The sequence below is a fragment of the Trachurus japonicus genome, chromosome 15 (assembly GCF_045865225.1).
Source record: "Trachurus japonicus isolate A0001 chromosome 15, Traja_1.0".
Classification (NCBI taxonomy): Eukaryota; Metazoa; Chordata; class Actinopteri; order Carangiformes; family Carangidae; genus Trachurus; species Trachurus japonicus.
In genome coordinates, this window is record NC_140921.1 from 32,163,229 (window position 1) to 32,184,939 (window position 21,711).

The 21,711-nt window shown below is 44.4% G+C and overlaps 2 protein-coding genes and 1 pseudogene across 7 annotated transcripts in view; 1 reads left to right on the forward strand and 2 right to left on the reverse strand.

The window, feature by feature from the left end:
- b3gat2 (beta-1,3-glucuronyltransferase 2 (glucuronosyltransferase S)) overlaps positions 1 to 7,776 on the forward strand; it is a 108,913-nt gene extending 101,137 nt beyond the window's left edge. The window contains exon 4 of the mRNA XM_085800991.1: positions 7,348 to 7,776. Within this exon, the coding sequence (XP_085657117.1) occupies positions 7,348 to 7,434 (87 nt within the window). The 3' untranslated portion in view covers positions 7,435 to 7,776. The remainder of the gene's footprint in view (positions 1 to 7,347) is intronic.
- LOC146973955 (uncharacterized) lies at positions 285 to 1,490 on the reverse strand (annotated as a pseudogene).
- Positions 7,777 to 13,564: 5,788 nt separating the features above from the next.
- smap1 (small ArfGAP 1) overlaps positions 13,565 to 21,711 on the reverse strand; it is a 321,183-nt gene continuing 313,036 nt past the window's right edge. For 5 of the 6 annotated variants that reach the window (XM_085800988.1, XM_085800990.1, XM_085800986.1 and 2 more), the window contains 2 exons: positions 18,411 to 18,649; positions 13,565 to 13,869 (listed from right to left, as the gene is read on the reverse strand). In XM_085800988.1, coding sequence (XP_085657114.1) covers positions 13,723 to 13,869; positions 18,411 to 18,649 — 386 coding nt within the window. In that variant the 3' untranslated portion in view covers positions 13,565 to 13,722. The remainder of the gene's footprint in view (positions 13,870 to 18,410; positions 18,650 to 21,711) is intronic. The other variant, XM_085800985.1, reaches the window with a different exon arrangement.

Consider the following 21,711-nt stretch of genomic DNA (forward strand, 5'->3'; position numbering starts at 1 on the left):
CCAGCAGCCGCTTTACCTTGTAGATGGGACCACCATCCACCAGTTCAGGTGGGGGCGGGGGTGGGACAGGTGGGACCAATGGACTCTCCTTGGCCGGCTTGACCCGGCTAACATGGAAGGTCGGGTGAACACGAAGAGACCGGGGCAGGCGAAGACGCACAGCAGCTGGACCTATGACCTTGGTGATAGGAAACGGACCCACGAACCGTGGCGCCAGCTTCCTGGAGGGAACCTTAAGATGGAGGTCCTTAGCTGAGAGCCACACCCTCTGACCTGGCTGCGATCCGCTGCTTCCTTGACCCGATCCCCTTGGCGAATCAGCACCTGCCGAGCGGCTGCCCAGATGCGGCGACAGCGGCGAATCATGGCATAGGCGGATGGCACGGACACTTCGGGCTCATTGTCTCTAAAAACAGGTGGTTGATAACCAAAAACACATTTAAAAGGAGAGAATCTTGTAGCAGAGGTGGGCAGTGAGTTGTGGGCGTATTCAACCCAGACCAAGTGCTTGCTCCAAGCAGAGGGATTCTGGGACACCAAACACCGGAGGCCGGTTTCCAGTTGCTGGTTGAGGCGTTCGGTCTGGCCGTTGGCCTCCGGGTGATATCCAGACGTCAGGCTGGCCTTGGCCCCAATGAGTCTGCAGAATTCCCTCCAGAACCGTGACACAAGCTGGGGCCCCCGGTCCGAGGCAATGTCCTTAGGGAAACCATGGACCTTGAAAATGTGGTTAATCATGATCCCAGCAGTTTCTTTGGCTGAAGGCAATTTAGGCAGAGCAATGAATCTAACCATCTTGGAGAATCTGTCCACCACTGTGAGAACAGCGGTGTTACCTCAAGAGACCGGGAGCCCCGTGACGAAGTCCATGGAGATTTCGGCCCACAGCCTGGAAGGAATGGGGAGCGGTTGCAGCAGTCCCATACGTGACCCAGAGGACGTCTTGTTCCTGGCGCAGACTGTACAAGCCCCGATGTACTCCCGGACCTCCGGTTCCATAGAAGGCCACCAGAACCTCTGGGAGAGGACAAACACCGTCCTCCGAACTCCAGGATGGCAGGAAAGCAGCGAGGTGTGGGCCCAATGAATCACCTGTGGGCACAACTCTACAGGGACAAATAATCACTTCTCTGGGCACCCACTAGGCGGAGGAGCCTCACCATTAGCTTGCTTTACCTCATTTTCTATTTGCCAGGATACCACTCCAACCACACAGGTCAGTGGCAGGATGGGTTCAGGTTCCTTGGCAACAGGTTCGGGGGCGTCAGGCTTGACGTTACGGGACCCTGGCCTGTAAGACAGCATGAAAGAAAATCTGTTAAAAAACAGTGCCCATCTTGCCTGTCGAGAGTTCAGTCTCTTAGCTTTCCTGATGTATTCTAAGTTTTTGTGATCAGTCCAGAACAGGGATGTTCGACGCTTGAGGACCTGGAAGGCCGCCTCCACCTCTGGTGACCAGTGAAACTGCACCTGAGGAGAGGTAAGAGCATGGAGCAGGGCACCTATAGCGCTGAAGCCTCTGATAAATCGCCTGTAAAAGTTGGCGAACCCGAGGAACTGTTGAACCTTCTTGCGGTTGCTTGGTGTTGGCCACTCAGCTACAGTGCTCACTTTAGCTGGATCCATCTGTACTCTTCCAGGGGCTACAATGAAGCCCAGGAAAGAGACAGTGTCAGCATGAAATACACTCTTTTCTGCCTTCACATAGAGTTGGTTCTCTAGGAGTCTGGTCAATACTTTGGTCACATGTTCCATATGTGTGTCTAGGTCGGGGGAGTAGATGAGGATGTCGTAAATGTAAACATAAACAAACTGGTCTAGGAAGTCCCTTAGCACATCATTAATCATGGCCTGAAACACAGCTGGTGCATTCGTCAGTCCAAAAGGCATGACCAAATACTCGTAATGTCCACTTGGTGTATTAAACCCCGTCTTCCATTTGTCACCCTCTCTTATTCTGACTAAATGATAAGCATTTTGTAGATCTAGCTTGGTGAAAACCGTGGCCTGCTGGAGTTGGTCAAAAACAGAACTCATCAGAGGAAGATGATAACGATTTTTAATAGTTATGTCATTGAGGGGACTGTAATCAATGCAAGGTCTAAGAGAACCATCTTTTTTACCAACAAAAAAGAAACCTGCCCCAGCTGGGGATGAAGACAGGCGGATGAGTCCTGCTTTCAGAGAAGTCTCAATGTACTCCCTCATGGTCTCCCTCTCTGGCCCTGAGACTGAGTACAGACGTCCCTTGGGAATGGTGGAACCAGTCCATCATGCTCTCGTCTGCCCCCGAGTCTATGAGTGCTTCCAGGCGTGTGGTGGTGGCGTGGTGCATTACCTTGATAGTAGTGAGTCTTCGTGAAGTGGAGCCCAAGGATGGGAATTGGCTCACCATAGACGGTCTCCTGGCGGGGCACATGGCGATGAGGTGACCTGACTCTCCGCAGTAAAAGCAGCAGCCCTCCTGTAGTCGGCGCCGTCGCTCCTCCTGTGTCAGCGCCATCGCTCCTCCTGTGTCAGCCGAGCCCTTCTCAGCTGCATGGGTTCCTCTTCTGTTGAGGGGAAATGGCCTTCCCCCGGCGGTGAACGGCGGCGATCTGGCCGGTCAGGTGCTTGGGAGCGTGGGGGTCTCTCTGGAGTCGCCACCCTGCTGCTTACCGACTTGAGCTCTCGAACCCGGTTATCTGTCCGGATAGCGAGAGCAATGAGAGAATCCAGGTCCTGGGGCAGATCCAGTGGCACCAGGAGTTCTTGAATGGGGAACGACAGGCCCTTGAGGAACACATCGTACAGGGATGTGGAGTTCCACCCACTCTTTGCTGCTAAGGTGCGGAAGTGGATGGCGTAGTCACAGACGGATCGGTTGCCCTGCTTCAGGCCACTCAGCTCACGTGCTTTTGACACCAGGTCAAAAATCATCCATAGGGATTCTTGAAATTCTGTGAGGGAGCTGCACACTGATGAACCCCGGGACCACTCTTCTGTGGCCCAGGCCCGGGCTCTGCCTGACAAGTGGGATATCATAAAAGCTATCTTTGACCTGTCAGTAGGGAATGCATGGGGCAAGTGTTCAAAATGCATAGAGCAATCTACAATGAATGGTTTGCATTGCCCAATCTCTCCAGAGAAACGTTCTGGAGCAGCTAACTTTATGCCTGACCCTACTGCGGGCACAGTCGTGGGGGCAAGGACTGTGGGGTTAGCTGGTACCTGGGCGAAGTTGTCCAGCAGGTTCTGGAAGCGAGCCGAGAGTTGTCCTAGGTGAGAAGCCACGGCTGTCTGAAACGCCTCCTGACGAGAGATACGGGCTTCCTGAGCGCGAATAGCTGCCACCACCTGATCCGCCTCTGCTGAGTCCATATTGGCCAGAGTGTACTGTCAGGTCTGGGCTGGAAGGAGGACTCAGGTGCAGAGTGGCAAAAGGCAGAAGCCAGTTTTATTTTAACAACAAAAAACCACTCCAAAGGAGGGAAACAAAAAACACTCACGATGAGGCAAAAAGGCAATTGGACAAGGAACTATGGACTGGACTATGGGCTGGGGGGAACGAAGGACGAAACACTCTGGCACAAGACAAAGGGAGACACAGAACCAATATAGGCACACAGGTAATGGGGAACAGGTGGAGACAATTAGAAATCAAGGCAGGCAGACTGGTGACACACAAGGGAAGGGCAAGTGACCTGAAACGAGATGGGCAGTTAGATTTCAAAATAAAACAGGAAGTCACAAGACAAACACAAAAAAACCATCACTGTGTTGTGACAGACAGGAAGTTAGCCGAAACCACCGGATCGCTTACTTCTGCTTTAACTATGATTTTGAGTTTTTTCTTTTAAGTCTAGATTGTGTTGATTGACACTGGCCTGAGCAGAGGTCTGGAGTGTCCCTCTACCCAAACATCAAACAACATATCACCAGGTCATATCATATCTATATTATATATATATATATATATATATATATATATATATTATATAAGTATATGTTTATGATTTCTGACATACTGACAGAAATCATAACCAAAGCAGTGAACACAGGACCTGAGTACACCATGTAATACTGTAAGCTGTTGCTACCTAATCGTCCTTCCACTGCGTCTCTACAAATTTCTTCTCCTGATTGGGGGAAATAAGGCAGCCCTCCCCTCATGCTATTAAGAATAAGAAAAAAAAAGCTTTAACGTGGTAAAGCTTTTTAACTCCAAGTCGCCTGAGGGAGGAAGAGAGAGGGAGAGAGAAAGAGAAAGAGCAGGAGCGGGGACTGAGAGGTAAAATCAAGTGCAAAGCCATAAAAGAAAACGTGGTTGTGATGAGTGAGGAAAATAGAGAGAAAAGTGGAGAGAGATGTGTGAGTCCGGTGGAACAGGGAGGGCACGCTGTCTGAATAATTTGTGTGCACACGCTCACGCACGCACACATGGTACCTTTTTCCCCACAGCTCTGGAGTGATGCTTTAGTGGCTGCTACATTAGCCTTGTTAGATATGCAAAGTGGGCCAATTAGCAGCACAGTGTGCAGGAAGTGACATGTTCCACCTGAAGAAGCTCAGAAACAACGGCAGCGTTCCCAGCCAGCAATAAATCATGCCTCTGTGAGTCTGTGTGCAAGAGACTGTGTGTGTGTGTGTGTGTGTGTGTGTGTGTGTGTGTGTGTGTGTGTGTGCGTGCGTGCGTGCGTGCGTGTGTCTCTTTGGACACGAAAATGTCACACACCTGAATTATAGGCTCATTAGCTATGGGCTAAAAAAAAACATTCTCACTCCAAATAACCTCACTTGAATCTCTGAGGAATGAAATCCATCCCTCTCTCAAGGAAAATATCAATCTTTGCATCCACTGAAGTGTTTTTTTACCACTATATTGCTGTGAAATTGACTGCAAACACAAGACAAACAGCTGCAGTGAATCGCATGCTGCTTTTGATTTGATCCGTTTCAGGAGGTGTCAGACTGTTTCTGGTGAGAGGAGTCCCTCCTGACACAGTGGTGAGCATCAAACTCAACAATACAATCTCTGTTTCAAAGAATACAGCAGATGGCTAGAGCTCAGGATCAAGGAGTGAAACCTTTACATCACAAAGTCAGTGTTTGTCACCTTTAATGACATGGAGGTCCCCCTCATAGTTTGTAGCATCACCCTTGTGTCCGATTATATTAATTGGGCTGGATTTGATCCAGAGCGCAGATTTGGCTGCATCTAAACTGTAGCGTCCAGCTGTGTTGTGGTGAGTATCACATCTGTATGCGTGATACCCAGATGGATCCTATCAGACTCGTTGAGGTTTGTCACATGTCATTACCATCACAGGAGGAAAAACTGTGATTTGTGAAGTGTAGATGAAGTGATACGCTTCTGCTTTTTGATCAAAGTGAAGCTTCATGCTGCTGCTGTCTTTCTATTTAGACATGTTCACAATCGCACATATGTTTGAGTTGGGTCTGATAATCTGGTTTAATGAGATCAGGTCATTGGCTGTTGGATCTGATCGATTAAAGCTATAGTGCGTAACTTCTACGTGTCTGTGAATATCCGTTTCACCCAAGCCACTACAAGAGGAGATGATACAACGCTGATGAAGCCGTTCGGCTCCTCTAACGCCTCGCCGTATTTTTCAGTATTTGTTCTTTTTGTATTTATTGTCTTGGAGCGACAACGAGGAGGGAGGAGAGCGCTCCGCTGCTTGAAGCAACACGGCTATGAATGCAGCAGTCTGGTGTTAGCCACATGGTTAGCCTAACGAGCAGTAAGTTACAAGGTGTGTAGCCGGTGTTGCTGTGTGTAACTTAGTAACTGAGTCTGTGTGCTGTGACGAGCAGTGTGCGGTGAGTCGTGAGTGTTATAGTCTGTGAACCATGGTCCGTGACCAGCAGCATGTGGTGTGTTGTGATCACAGTCTATGGTTGTGATGTGCGCAGTACCATGCAGCTACAGGGGTAGCGGTGGGGAGGGGAGGCTTACACCGGGCCATAGGTGCCGGCCGTATCGTTGTAATAATGCAGAAATCCTTTAGGGGGCGACAGAAGTTACGCACTATAGCTTTAATTTTGAAAATCACTCATTCATTTCGCATGTCTGTTTGGGGTCAAATGCTCTGTTTCTGTGAAGAGCCTTACAGGTGACCAGGACTCCGCTGAGGCAACAAACACATGATCAGACTTACTGCGAGAGAGTGAAAAGGACAGATTGGACAGAGATGATGAAAAACTTCATTTAGAAAAGAGAGAGCTCACAAAATATCATTAATAACTGGTCATTGAACAGGTAGACTGTCAGGAGTTGGACACCGCATACCATGTATATCTTCAGGCCTCTCAAATGCTCTCCCTCTTTATAAAACATCTGCAGTGCTCTTGAAGAATATCCTGTTTACAAGCATGTTGTCTGATCGGTAGTGTGTCTTGTCTTTGCTGGCAAATTACTCCATTCCATGGTGATCCTAGACACTGGGGGGGGGGGCTGGTAAAGAAGCCTCCGTGCAGGAAATCGATAGACGCTAGCTACAGCACACATAATCAAGCGCCCACAGAGGGGGTCTGGGACAACAGCAGTGCACTTGATGGTGTATTTGTGGGAGGTTTAAGTAGGTTTATAACTGTCACAACCCTGCTCAAGGCTGGCCAGAGGAGAGAAGACCACAGGAGAGATAAAAACAAAAAAAAATGTTTATATTACATCACTGAAAAGAAGATTCATGTAAAGACAGACAAAACAGAAGCAAACCACAGGGTGGAGCCGGGTGGCTGACTGCCACCAGAAAGATGAATCTCTGACACTTGTCAGGTTCCTGCAGTGAGAAGCCCAGTACATGTAGTTGTCATTGGAAAATGTGCCAGTATAAAGGGCCATTTTGGGCCCAGTTTCACATGAGACCAAACAAACAAACCAGGTGCAGCTGGCAGCCAGCTGCTGGCTACATCTTTTGACATGTAACCAGTAGGAGTGTGAGACTGTGTGATTAGATTCACACAAAAAGATGAGAGCTCAGAAACATAACACGGAAATGTTCAACCTTAACTACACTCATCTCATCATTACTGAAGAGAAACCTTGAAAAATTAGACCCAGGTTATAATTAAATATAATTACTAATCCTTTAACCAGTATCAGTGTCAGTGATTTCCTGAAGACATTTTTCTGCACTAACAAAAACTTGGCTGCAAAGTAGCAGGTATCAGCAGCTTTCAGCCAAAAAAAGTCCCAACCTGAAGTCTGTGTATCACTTACTGTGTATCAGTAAGGTTCTGTGCTGTATTTATCCAAGCACAACGGGCCTGGTTCATTCTCTCTCAGTATGTAACTTCCACCGTCAGCACATTTTCTCATTCGTCTTCCTCTCTTTTTTTCAGGTGCTGGTTTGGCACACCCGCACAGAGAAGCCACACCTCGCAAATGAGCCTAAACATCGAAAGGACACTGTGGTCATTGAGGTGTGAGAGGACAACGCTGAGCGGGGGGATCCTAAAGCAGAAGCTGCTGGTGGCTGGCCGGGTTTAGAGACAGCATCCTGCCTTCTTTCCTTATCGGATTCATACAATCTGTTCACGACACACAAACAGACTCTGAGGAGCTGCATGATTCAAGATGCGAAGTTGTCTGTCAAACGTGCTTTATGAGAGCTGGATGGCACAGAATATGTTACAACACAAACTGAATTGACTTGGACTGTTCATTTTCTCCATCCATGGCTTGCTAATGTAAAAAAAGAGGTTTCAAATAGAAATGTAAAAAGAAAAAAAGCCATGCAAATCATTTTGAACCATTAATGTCATTTTTAATCACTGACGCATCATTGTCAAATTAACTGTGTTGCTGTGATATAATTACCATAAACGAGGCTTGTGGTCCAGCATATATCTGATGACAATGGTATTGTGATTCTGGTGTTTGTCAAAGTGAAAGGAAGTTTTTAACTTTTTGGAAAATATGCATTTTTATTTTCTTCCTGGGAGTGACATGAAAAGATTGGTGTTGATTTCATGCATTTTAGGTTTGTAGTAATTAGCTCAGCCAAAAGACTGGAAGCCAATAGGACCACTGTAAAGCTCCTCCTAGACTGTCGTTGTTTGATTTTAAAATACAAAAGGTTATAAAAGGTCATGTGAGCAGGGCAGGTTGGAGCGTACAGTGAGTTTCAATTGGAAATTGAAAAGATAAGCTAACACAGGTGCTAGCTCGATAGCTAAGCGAATACAGGAGCTAGTTGGTTAGCATACAAACTTCTACCATTAGCGTTGCTCTCCACCTCTAGAGACGATCTTAGTGAGTAAGTCCATGCACCATGTAACCTACGTGTAACTCCCCAGTAAAATCACAAATTCTATTTTTTTTTTTTTTACATTTAATTCACAAACTAGATGCAGACTGAGCTGTGGAGTTGGTGTAGTTGTATTTATTTCAGAGAGAGCCATGCGAGCAGCACCTACTCCAAACAAACCATGTCCTGACTCCAGCTGTATCTCTGATGTGAACAAAATTATCACAGTTTTTCACATCTCACCCTCAGAAGTAGGAAAGTAAAAGTGTATTTCCACAAGTATTATCGTCTGTTTCAAACCAGACTACATTCTCTCCACACCTCTTTCGTCGAGCAGATTAAAATGTTGAAACTGAATTTTTTTTACATCGGCTTTTCCCCCTTTTATCACCTGCCAAAAGTTTATCTCCATTTGTTCTGGAGGAACGGCACCTTCTTCATGTCTTCAAGGTGGTGTGTACCTGTACCTGTAAACAGCTACTCAGACACCGACAGAAACAGCATCATTCTCCAGCACTGGATTTTTATGTTGACATTAATGATAATAATTTCTCAAAGTTTATGTGGTAATGACCTATTGATGCCTAAATGCTGTGTAATTCTGCTTTAAATCACTCTGTACTGATCATATGTAATGAACTGAAGCGCCCTTTGCCGTGCTCCGATCCTGTATGTATGAGAAGTATGTGATCAGGTTCAGATATGGCACATGTGAAGCAACACGCAACATCTCTTCTGACAAACTGCCATCAATAATGTAGCGTCTGTGGGCAGACAACAAAGAAAACCTGCCTAACAAGAAAACGCACCTGCCAGTGGAGGAATAACAAGGAATGAATGGAGGAGATGGGATATAAACAACAAGTCAGATGGTTTCCCAGCTCAAATGTGTGAAGACCCATTTTCTCCTGTGGATTCAAACGGCAGTTATTGCGTTAACACTGAAGTTTAGAAGCGTCTGAACGTGTGTTGGTGTTTTGATGTTAAACACACAGTAATAAAAACAGGATTAAATCCAGGATTCAACAGCCTTTATTCCAAATGACCCTCCTGTAAAACTTGGAACAGAAAAAAAAGGAGCAAACAAAATTTCCTAAAGATAAAACAGAACTTTTACAGTTTAGAGTCATTGGATAAAGATGAACACAGAAAAAAATATTTCTATTTAGTATTTAATGCACGGAAACCACTTTTTTTCCTGTGTATTAGGCACCAGAAAATGTAAACATGTTGGAAATAAACCTGGAGGACTTTAGATTTATTGAATTATGTTAACGTGTCGTTCACACTAACCACATGTGTAACAGAGTGCTACAGTTATTGCATGGCAGAGGGACCCTGTGTAAACGGACATGAATCTCTGCATCAGCTCTCGGCAGTGTGATCGTAGCTCTGTGTGCATATGTGTGTGTTTGTTCTGTTCGTTTCTCTTCTAAATCCCGATAAACAAGGACTGGACAGTGATGACTGGACCCATTCCAGGGTTTCCACAGGTCCCCCCTCTCCAGCACTGTCCAGTCCTGGTCCTCCTAATTGTCCTCTTCCTGCCAGTCTAGCCCTCTGATTGGTCATCCAGGTTTATTTGCTTATGACTTACTGTGCTTCTCTTGTACTGCAAACAACAAAACACCACAATAAAGATGGCGGATGGCAGAACATACGGGTATAGCTTCATATATAGAGGGAGAAACATCTGGGGTGTCAATCTAGTTCAGTTTTTGAAAAAAAGAGTTTAAAAAAATCAAAATCAAAAGTTAGATGGATTTCCTACCCTGCAGTTGGAAAAGAAAAGACAGTTCACTTATCTCTGCTGTTCCCCAACAATGATCTGAGAGGCGACACCACAACACAGTGAGAGTGTACAGTACAGTACCTGCTCTGCTATTTAAAGTGCAGAAAAGACAAACTGCTGTGATGCCAGCAGTGCTTTAATTTGCCTCAGGGAGCACAGGGTGGGAAACGGCTCATTTCAACAAGGAACTGTCTTAACTGGGTCAGAGCCCAGTTTCCACTGAACGAAGCTCGTTTGGTATTTAAACACTTCAAAACATCACATTGAGGTTACCAAAGACATCCAGGGGACCAAGGGGCCACTCAAGTAATTACTGAGACTTAAAGAGAATCCTTGACATTTGGATTTTGGGTTATTTTCAAGCACTTTAAGAAAGCTGGGTAACTGGCCATAAAGTGTTGTCACATTAACTGCTTTTATGTACACATCAGTGGTTCCCAACCTCTATTAGTCCTTGACCCTTTTAAGGAATCTTGTTCATTTGGGGTATTTGCTTGTGGAGTATAAGTTTAAAATGTTAAAGGGATAGTTCACCCTAGAATGATATTTCGCTCATTATCTACTCACCCTCATGTTGACTAAGGGCTGGAAGAATTTTCAGAGTCCACCGTCCCTTCTCTGAGTTACAGGGGGTCTTGGCATAGCAGTGCATTTCAGGGACACCAGAGCTCTTCGTAAAAAAACACACACAAAAAAACATCCAAATACCTCCATGATGCTCGTATGTAATGTCCGTCTTGTGCCGAAGCCCCAAATTGCGTAATTGTCCCGAAAAAAATTAAATAAGTCTATATTTTAAGCTTGTTTGTAGCGGAAGCTTCTCGAAGCTCCTCTTCCTGTTCCGTCCAAATCTCGCGTGATTTGCGCCGGCGTCAGTGCGGTTACTGCGAATCACGCGAGATTTGGACGGACCAGGAAGAGGAGCTTCGAGAAGCTTCCGCTACAAACAAGCTTAAAATATAGACTTATTTAATTTTTTTCGGGACAATTACGCAATTTGGGGCTTCAGCACAAGACGGACATTACATACGAGCATCATGGAGGTATTTGGATGTTTTTTTGTGTGTGTTTTTTTACGAAGAGCTCTGGTGTCCCTTTGCAACCGTTGCATTGAAATGCACTGCTACGCCAAGACCCCCTGTAACTCAGAGAAGGGACGGTGGACTCTGAAAATTCTTCCAGCCCTTAGTCAACATGAGGGTGAGTAGATAATGAGCGAAATATCATTCTAGGGTGAACTATCCCTTTAAAACTTGAGTGATCACATCAACATACTCTTGTCAGTCAAAACAGAGCTGGCTGCTCCCACTGTTTTTAGCTACAACTACACTGTGTGTGAATACTGCAGTTTCCAGGGCTTCAGTGGCCTGTGGTGAACGTGACTGTGCTGGATTCAGGACTGGATCTGGCTGAACAGCTAATGCTAGGTAGCCAAGAGATACTGGGTGACATTAAGCTAATATCAAGCTGAGATTGATTACTGTGTAAAAAAAAAAAGAATTTGATTCCACTCTGGGTCATAAAATTATAATAACTCATCTATCAGACGATGTAGCCCAAACTTTGTGCAAAATTCTATTTTCGGGTTGTTTTTTTTCGCATTGGATAATGCAGACACACACGAATTATGCGTCACGTTGCTCATGATTCATCAGCCACTGATATTGGATCTGTGATCCGTCAATCAAACGTCTGAGACACACACACACACGGAGCTCGGTCTCGCCCCAAACATTGAATATCCCGCCCGCTCGATAACGACCAATCAAATTCATTTTCCTTACTCGGGTAAACTTGTGCGGCAACTCGTGGAAACTCGTAGAAGGAGGCGCGACAAACAGGACAAACGGACATTTCTGAACACCTTTAAACTGCTCACTGTTTTTACTTGCTCCCAGCCTCTGCACTAAGCTAGGCTAAGCTAATCACGTATAGGCTCTAATTCAATACTTAAAGGTGTACAGAAATGACCGTTTGTCCTGTTTGTCGCGCCGAGTTGTCACGAGCTGCAACACGAGTTTACCCGAGTAAGGATATTCAAAGCTGGGGGCAAGCCTGAGCTCCGTGTGTGTGTGCGTGTCTCAGACGTTTGAATGACGGATTACGGATCCAATATCAGTGGCTGGTGAATCGTGTACAGGCTGACGTATAATCCGTGCGCCTGCATTATCCAATGCGGGGAAAAAAATACACACTTTCATCCCAGATTTACTCAAAAATAGAATTTTGCACAAAGTTTGGCCTACATCGTCTGATAGATGAGTTATTACACTAATTTTATGACCCAGAGTGAGCTCAAATTCAATTTGAAACAAACAGACAGACATAAGAGCTCTATCAATCCTCTAACTCTGAGCAGGAAAGTGAATAAAGAGATTCCCCATTCCTTCAGTTGGAGAATGTGGTGCTGACCGTCCTTAGCTGAGGAGGTTAACATTTATTGTTAAGGATAGCCTTAACAATGCGAGCCCTACAGCTACTGTAGGCTACCTATGGTTGTTAAAACATCGTAGTCTTTTTGCATGTTGGAGAAAAAAAAAAGATTTTAAAGGGGACATATTATGGAAATATCATCATCTTTTAGTTGGGAGAAGCTCAAAGAGTCGTGCATCCCTGAGGACAGTTGAAGCTGGATAGTTTCAGTGTCTCGATGAAATGCTTGCATATATTTCACAATTAAGAAGTAAAGATTCAGAGATAAACAGAATAAAAAGTTGGAAATCTTTTTATCATATTTTCTTTTTAATGATCTTGTGATCCTGTCCTGAGGTTAGGAACCACTGGTGTATATGACCTTTATTGCAGAGCTGATCAGTGATGCTGTAGCTGCTCTGGGGGGGAAAAAACAGAAGTGGTTGTAATGAGACACTGTTTGACGTGATCCTCTTTCTGCGGAAAATGGTCAGATTTTGTGAGAATGACTCAGTGAATCAGTGCATAATAACATCTACTGTATAAGCAGCAATAAACCCATGTCAGTCAAACCCAATGCTATTCAGTGATGCTAAACTTCACAGGAAACTGTTAAGTAAAGGGAGAAGCTCATCTCCAGATGACTTCACCCGAATAAGTTGTTGAGAGTCAAAGCATCAACCTCTCTCTCCTATGGCTCTGAGAAAGTGAGGGTTTCACATTATATTCACATAGATACAGTACTGCTCAGACGATTATCTGCTACAAGGCTCTGCTCGCCCTACAGAGAGAGGGAGGGGGAGGGAGGGAGGGAGGGATTACAATTTACACAGCAGAGAGGAGGGGCATAAACCAACCACGAGATAGCCATATCTACTGTACGTACTGAGAGACTATTCACAAACTATCCATTTTGGTAATGATATCATAATATTACTATAATAGGACTTAGTAATTGGTCCAGCAGCTTTCTTTTTTTGTTATGCTGTTTTTGCCTCTTCAGACATGAACAACAAAAGGAAATCAAAAAAGAAGAGGGAAATTGAATAAGGACACAACAGCTGCCAGTCTTTCTTTTTTTTTCCACTTCACCAACTGTGATGTCTTGTTTTTTTTTTTGACGTAACGATGAAGGTGTGTAGGTTTGGGAGGAAAGGTTAGGACAGTCAACCTGCCTCCGCTGTGCGTTTTTTTTTTTTTAGCTGTAAGGAGATGGGTGGGTTGGAGGCAGACTTGCCCCTCCTTTTCCCTCACTCATCCTGCTCACTTCCACAGCTGGGTGCTGAGGGTCTGGCCAGAGGCTGCTGGGGGGGCCGCGGGCCAGCCGGCTGCAGGGGCCCCCGCCTGGTTGAAAGTGGCTGGTGTTGGCCCCGCACCGCTCATGTTCATGCCTGACATCTGCTGGCTCATCTGAGAGAGAAAGGAAAGGGAGAGAGAGGAAGAGTTAGCCACATATTCCTTCCTCCCAGAGGTCAGAGTGGTGGGCTGAGGTGGGCCGTCGTTAAACTCCACACCCATACATCCATCTTTTGCTTTTTACCTTCATTTCTGCTCTTAAAGGCTTCACACATCCCCTGCTCCCTGTCCCCCACCCCCACTTCACTATTCACCCCCCAACTCTTCGCTCCCTGCCATTCCCGCTCGCCCTCTTCCTTCCATTCTGTCTTATCTATTATGAATGTGCCTTGGTGCAGCGCTGCTCACTTATCTGGTCATCTGAGAGCTGTGTGTGTGTGTGTGTGTGTGTGTGTGTGCGTAGTTATGCATGTGTGCCGGCCCAGCCTGGACATACAGTACGTGCAGCCAAGTGCTCATACATACATCCATTCATTCCATTGCATCTTGCTGCACAATGTGCACGCACACATCTTGTCGTCCACCTCCCACCTCGACTATTCAAAGGTGGTGTCATATGTGCGTGTGTCGGTCTCTGCGCGTGTGTGTCAGTGGTAATTTATGAGCTCTCATTAACCTCCCAAGCTGGATATATGCTGTGTGTGATTGAACAGCAGGTAACAGCCATATGAAGAGGAAGCTCACTGAGATGTTGACAAGGCTCCCAGATTTCATCCAGTATATGTAAGTAAAGAGATAAGAACGTAAAATGTATTTATTATTTATTTACAGGTCTACTTAAAGCCCCAGTTTGTAACTTATTTGGCTTTTTATTAGCAAAAATCAAATGTCTTTCATAAATACGTATTTCACTAAAGTCGAATCACACCCGCATACAAATGAAAGCTTTCTCGTAGCTTAGAATGAGTTGTTACAAGTTGTTACAAATATACAAGGGGGGGCGCACCGAACCGAGGCGGCCATGTTGCATCGCCATTTTTTACGTTGAGTGGCAGCGTGACCGTAGGTAACCACGGAAACTCAGCGGAGCTGTCGGCTTGGCCTGTTAAAACTGTCACCACTGTGTAGTGTGAGGAAGGACGGAGGCACTGGTGTTGCATTCAGGTGCAGTCAGGCAGACGGCCGTCGGCAAACCAACCGGATGTCATTTTACTCCACCAGAGAAAGACGGTAAAACAATACCACATCACCATGACAACATATTGTCACGCCTGTATTGTTTTGCCTCGTGCTGGCGGACCACTTGTTTACATAGACGCAGGGCAGTTGCTAGGAATTCTGGGCCCCCTGAAAGAATATCGGTGTGGGCCCCTCTACCGTATTCATTGCCACCTTCGATTTTCTTGTTTTTCAGTGTTCTTGATGGTGTCTGGTGTAATACACCCAATTTTTTTGTATTTAACAATCAAGCACTGATATGCAAAAAAACAAAGTGTCCTGGCTCAAGAAGTCTACAGGTAAATATGTAGCATTTAACTCAAATATATATATATATATATAGATAGATAGATATATAGATAGATATATATTTAAACCATTTTTAAACCATTCATAATTTTTTACTTTGTTGTTGTCAGCTATTATGGTGTATTTTATTTTATATTGCTATGAAAACAAACAACAACAACAAATCTTTGAACATTTAACTTTTTTGTATTTAGGCTATTCAAATGTCCCACCATAACACATTTTACAAGACCACATTGAACACATTTTGATAACGTAACTGACCTTCGTCAGATACTCATAATTACTGAGTGGAACTTGAATGCGTCATAATACAATTCAATGCAACCTCTGAGTGGGCGCATACTGGAGCACTGTCAGTGCCAGTGACAGTGTGAAACAAACACACACACTGTAGTAGCCTCCAAATTAGTAACGTTTAGTTATAGCTACTCTAGGAACCGTCGCTCTACAATGAACTGCCGACTTTTTTTTTTTTTTTTATGAACAGGCGACTTGTCCAGAGTGTAGCGCGGCCAGGTGACAGCGAGGCTCCAGCCTGCGCCCCGTCAAAGCTAATGTTACAGACATTGAATGAACAAGTAGGCAAATTGATTCAGCCACCATCAGTAGTTTTACTCTCACCATTCTTAGTAAAAAAGTTTTTGATATCCTGGGCCCCTGCTCTGCTGTCCCTACTCTTGGCCTCCTTCTCAACTCTTTTCTGGTGTCCAGACTTATGCTTTTTGGGGGCCATCCTAACCCTGCTGGAGTTCGCTCGCGCTCACTTTTTTCCGAGGAGGAAGAACGAACTGCTGTGTGGACCAAACCATTTTTTAAGAAGGGGTCAGGGGGGTTATTGAAATGATTAAAATTAAAATATTGTATGACTTGTGGCTTTGTTTTAATTCGGATTCATTATGTGTATGCATATATTAGTTGTATATATTAGTTCAGTGTATGCATAATAATTTTGTCATAGAGGATACTGGGGGCTGTATATGTGGGCCCCAGCGGGCTGTGGGCCCTTATAATTGTCATCACCTTTCCCCCCTATACGACGGCGCTGCATAGACGCTTGTTTATCCTGTTACATGCAGCGTCTGTTGTCTGTCTGACGTCCGACTTCACCTGAACGCAACATCAAGAATGGCAAGGCAAGGCAATTTTAATTTGTATAGCCTGTTTTTACAAACAGTTTGTCTCAAAGGGCTTTACATGGCATCACAACAACATCCTCTGTCCTTAGACCGTCACACGTTCAGATATGCAACCGCACCGCAAGATGGGGGTAATTCCTACATACTGGGGCTTTAAAAAAAAGGCCCAAAAAACAATGAAATATGCAATAAATAAATTAGATATAGAGCTGGTACTAAGAGATTACCTACATGGCTGTCAGAAACAGAAGTATCTTTAGCTGCCTTATCCAGAGAATCAGCCAACCTTAAGGTGCAGACAGATCCACAGTTCAGGCACTACGGGCTTTAAGGACGTGTGTGGTACAGACAGTAAAATTAAATTATTAGACTTAAGAAGACAGCGGTGACGTAGATCAGCCACAGGAGCAGGAGCTTGACCACACAGTGCTGTGTGAAAGAATGAGTATTTTAAACTGGGTCCTTTATGTAACAAGGAGCCAGTGAAGGGATGTGAGTGTAAGGGTAATAGGAGACCATCTGTCTGACCTAGAGAGTAGTCTTGCAGTGGGAGTCTGAAATGACTGCACAAAGAGGGGCCAGGATCATGCCAGCCATGATAAATCTGCATCGGAATAATCAGTACAGATAAAGAAATGTATAAGGATCTCAATCCTAATAAACAAGAAAAAAACAAGACCTGGTCAGCTGCTTGATGTTGGTGTCAAACAAACAAGCCTGATCAAATTTAACCTCTATGTTATGAATGCTATAGGGTGGTTGGCAGAGGGAAGAAATCCAATACTTTGCGAGACTGCGAGGAAGCCCTTTCTGGAGAATCACAACCTCTGCCTAATCAGCCTAATTAGCTGAAAGAAATATTTTGTCATTTTATTCAAATAGTGTGAATATAGTTTAGGAGCTTAGGTCTGACTAGCTGAAAGGCAAACTTGTATATCATCTGTAGATAAATGAAATGCACTGTGAAAGCTGTTTGCAATCGCAGAGGCCGCAAATATAAAGAGAATAAAAGGAGACCCAAAACAGAGCCCTGTGGGATACCACAGACACAAAATCTCTAATTAGGTTAGGGGTCTGGATAGTAGCACAATACCATGTAGACAATGAGACAATACAAGACTACAATACCATGTAGACAATGAGGAATTAACAATAGCTAATAAAGTGGGGCCGGTCATTAGCAAACATAAGGAAGCTAGTCTAACTTCTAGAGAATAGAAGACGGCTTCATTCATCAAATCTTAAAAGCTGAAAAAAGTCCAGAGAAGTAGGAGATAAAGGCTACACTGGACCTGAGAGCTATTACCAACAAAGAAGAAATTATTGTAATCACTAACAGAGAAACTGGCAAGAAATTGCATTTAAGTGATGGTACTAATGGTGTCAAATAAAATCTCAGGAAAAAGAATGTTAGCAAAGTAAGTCCGAGTTTCTGCCCCCACCCGGTTGCAAGCTTTTCAATGACTCCATCAAATGGGGATGAATATTCTTGCTTATTATTTCATGACACAAGGGACAAAAGTAACTTGACGGGATTTCAGGAGAGAAAAATACATGATACTGTTATACAATAACCCTGTGTCTAAAAAAAGACTGAATGGTTGTTTAAAGCTGCTCCTCCTGGGCTGGTAGAGTGGCTGGAGGAGAGAGGACACTACTGCACTGGGCTTTGCACAGAAGCACAAAGGGGAACATTGTGTAAGACCATATATTAACTTTTAGGACCTGGATAATGGAGCTGTTTCACAGGAAAGAGAAAAAGTGCACAGAGGAATAAGTCACAGTATTTATGACCTTATTATTTAGGTTATTAGAAACACAGTAAAGTTTGCTTCCTGGAAGATTAATGAGCAGAGAAACGGAAGTTGAGCCACAGTGACTTGAATGTTTAAATGAGTTTATCATCACCATAAAATGAATGAATCATCATTTCACTGGGTGTGTTTCTGACACAAATGTGTATATATAGTTACTGTATCTTTGTGTTACCTGGTTCATGTTCCACTGTCCTTGCTGCTGTCCCTGCTGCATGTTGTACATGTTCTGTCCTTGATTGGCTGGCATCACGCCCTGCTGCTGCATGCCAATGTAGCCCCCATTGGGAAGAGCCATCCCAGACATCATGGGTCCCCCACCCATCATGTTGGCAGGTGGGGCAGCTCCAGCCATTCCGGGGGTGAAGCCCTGTGGTGTGAACTGCATCTGAGGCTGGCCCATGTACATACCTGCTGGAGGTAGAACAGAGAGTTTGGTTTGTACAGGTTATTATATTAACTACAGGCATTATAAACACAAGGGACAACTCATCTGAGGAAACAAGTTAGCAAACAAACTTCTTTTAATCCAATTTTCTAACAAAACTGCAGCAAAAACCATACGCGGCGCCAACGAGGGGCTTGCCGGGGCTATAGCACACCCTAGTGGTGGCATAGCACCCCCATGAAATCCAATAAAAAATTAAAATATATAATATGTATGTAATTTTTTTTTTTATGACATTTTATCTCATGCGCTTTGTATCCAATTTCTGTCCGAAAATGTCCTAAATTAAATTAATTATGTTAATGTATTTGATATTAATGCGAAGTCAAAGGTGAGGTGTCCAGTGTCATGTATTTTTACGTTAGTGGACAAAATGGCCAGCGCCGAGGATTTCAAGCCGTCTGAGTTCGCATCTCACTTTAATTCCAACGACATTGGACTTTATATCAAAAAACTATATAGATCAAATATTACCTAGCCTTAATGCCCCCGGGGTGCTTTTCAAAAGTATCTCGAACAGCAGGACGTCCCAGACCTGCAGTATCCGGACACAGCTAACGCTACCTGATCAACTTTCCATCGCCCTACTCTAAAAGCATACAAAAGCCCGCAGTCTGGCTTTGTGATGAACGTCCAGCTGTGGAATCTACCAGCAAAACACTGCTGTATCCTCACTGGAAGGGTAAGTGCCATATCATCACAGTGAATGGGCAGCGTAGCATGACTAGTAGCGGTCTGGGGGGGAGCTCTCCCCGGTGCTGAACGCTACACGGCGGATGCATTTCCTCCACAACGACGCGCCGTGACCGGCTCTGGTCAGCTTGGAAAGGCTGGAGGCGAAGGAGGCTCACGGCTTTTGTGTTTGCCTCTTTCTTTTCTTTTTGCCACCGCCTTTCCCGTTTGTGTCGTTTAGCCTAGCTCTGCTCTGCTCATGCCGCTCTCACAGTCTCTCTCCCTCTGCCACCAAGCAATACTTCACTTCCCTGCCTAAGTTTGTCACACGTTTGTTTTTACCTATTTGTCACAATCAATCCTAAGCAAATGTCTATTGTAGAAGCAAAAGGACATGCGCAATAGTAACCATGCATTAATTCTCAAGTCAGATGCCACTCTGCAGGGGACTGCGTGTGTCATAAACGAAAAGACAAAAGTGTACACAAACAGAGCAGCTGTGCTCCAGTCAGACTCTTTTTTCTCAGATATTTTGCACAAAAACACACACACAAATGACGTCAGGATTCGAGCGTGTTCGCTAGTGGTACCAAGCAGTAATAACATAATGCAGTAGATGTAAAGATATGGGATGATTAGATCCAATGTGGAAACCATCAAAAGCCGAGTAATGATGATAAAAACCTTCAGATCGTGTGTTGTCATGAGTTTTTGATCGTCATCTATTTCAGTTCTGTTCATCGTAGAGTTCCCAAATTCACACATAAGATGTGTTAGTAATACATAATTTAAAAAAGTTAAGTAACGGTCAGTAATGGTTAAGTAACCATGGACAACTCCTCCACCTCTCCCCGCTATGCAATACAAAGAGCACCCCCAGTCAATGTTGGAGCACACCCATAGCACCTGCAATCAAATTTCTCTGGCGCCGCCCCTGGCAAAAACTAAAATATATAAAATCTACATAGTTTCATCCTTCCACAGAATTGTTTTAAATCTCATTACTTTATGTCTCCTTTTGTGAAAAACCTTCATCAGTCCACTGTTCCTGGGAGATTCAAATTTCATTTTCTCTTTTCTCCTTTTTATTTTAACACTGCTGTGTTGTTCATGCCGATGCTTAATACTGCTGTTATTTCACAGTAAAAGCATTCAGCTGACCAAAAATGTGGTGGCTTTTATTGTGAGACAGCCACGTTGCATTCACAAATGAACTGTCTATGGACAGAGAAAGGAAATACAGGAGAGACAGTTGGGAAGAGACATGGAGTAAAGAGTCCAGCAGGCTGGGAGTCAAACCAGAGACCTGCTGCTCAGGGCTCATTATGCCCATATGGTCTGTGCCCCAACCACTTGGCCATCAGGACGCCCCAGCACGGGCGTTCTTGGTGATTTTTGTCAGCAAACCAGTGATAAATATTGCGAAGAGGGAAGACAACAAGCAGCAAGCTGCAGGTGACAGACTCATAGAGGGGTTTATGTGAAAGGCCACCGTGTCCTGCTGCTGAGTGGAAGACAACTTGATACAGTGGCTCACATGAAGATGGGAAAAGAGACTGTTGTTTTAATAAAACATTGTGACGACTGAGCTAATGGATCGTCACACACACACACAGATATTACATTTGAAGGCAAACCCTAGCTTACTTTTTTCAAAGGAAATTGAGACTGATGTAAATGCATGACGTAAAGTTGACCTTTGACCTGTTGAATATAAAATGTCACTTACATACATCTGAGTTCAACTGTCATATTTTGTGTGTGGATTTGTGAGTTGCGTGTGTCTCTGTCAACTAGGCCTTCGACCTTTCAGCACCGAAATCGGATCAGTTCATCTTTCAGTCCAAATGAATTTCAGAGATAAATTTACAGAATTGGACAGATGGATGGATGGATGGACAGAATGAAAAATGAATGCTCCTGGTCCTGGCCGTGTAGAGGCACAAAAACATGAAAATGCAAACATAAAAGAAGAAGCATATCTGAAGCCTGCATGGAAAAACGCTAAAAAGCAGCAACTCTTCCTACTGCCATATAAGATAAGTGGAAGGGTTCAGAATGTCACATTTTCATGAAAACATATCACTCTGCTGCATCACACCACTGTGGGAAAATGATAAGTGGAAAATGTAAAACAGGGATTTTTAGTATCTTTACCGAGTGGAGCCACAAGCAGAGAACTGCCTTAAAACAGACCAAAACAACCTCTGATATTAGCAGCTACGCTCACTGCATGTTAAAATGTTGGACAATACCTGCTCATATGGAAATACACTGAAACCTCTATTAGCACATCCTGCCATGTCTCAAAGTTTTAAAATCCAGGACTGGAACCAATTCGTGGGCTGAAGTTCAT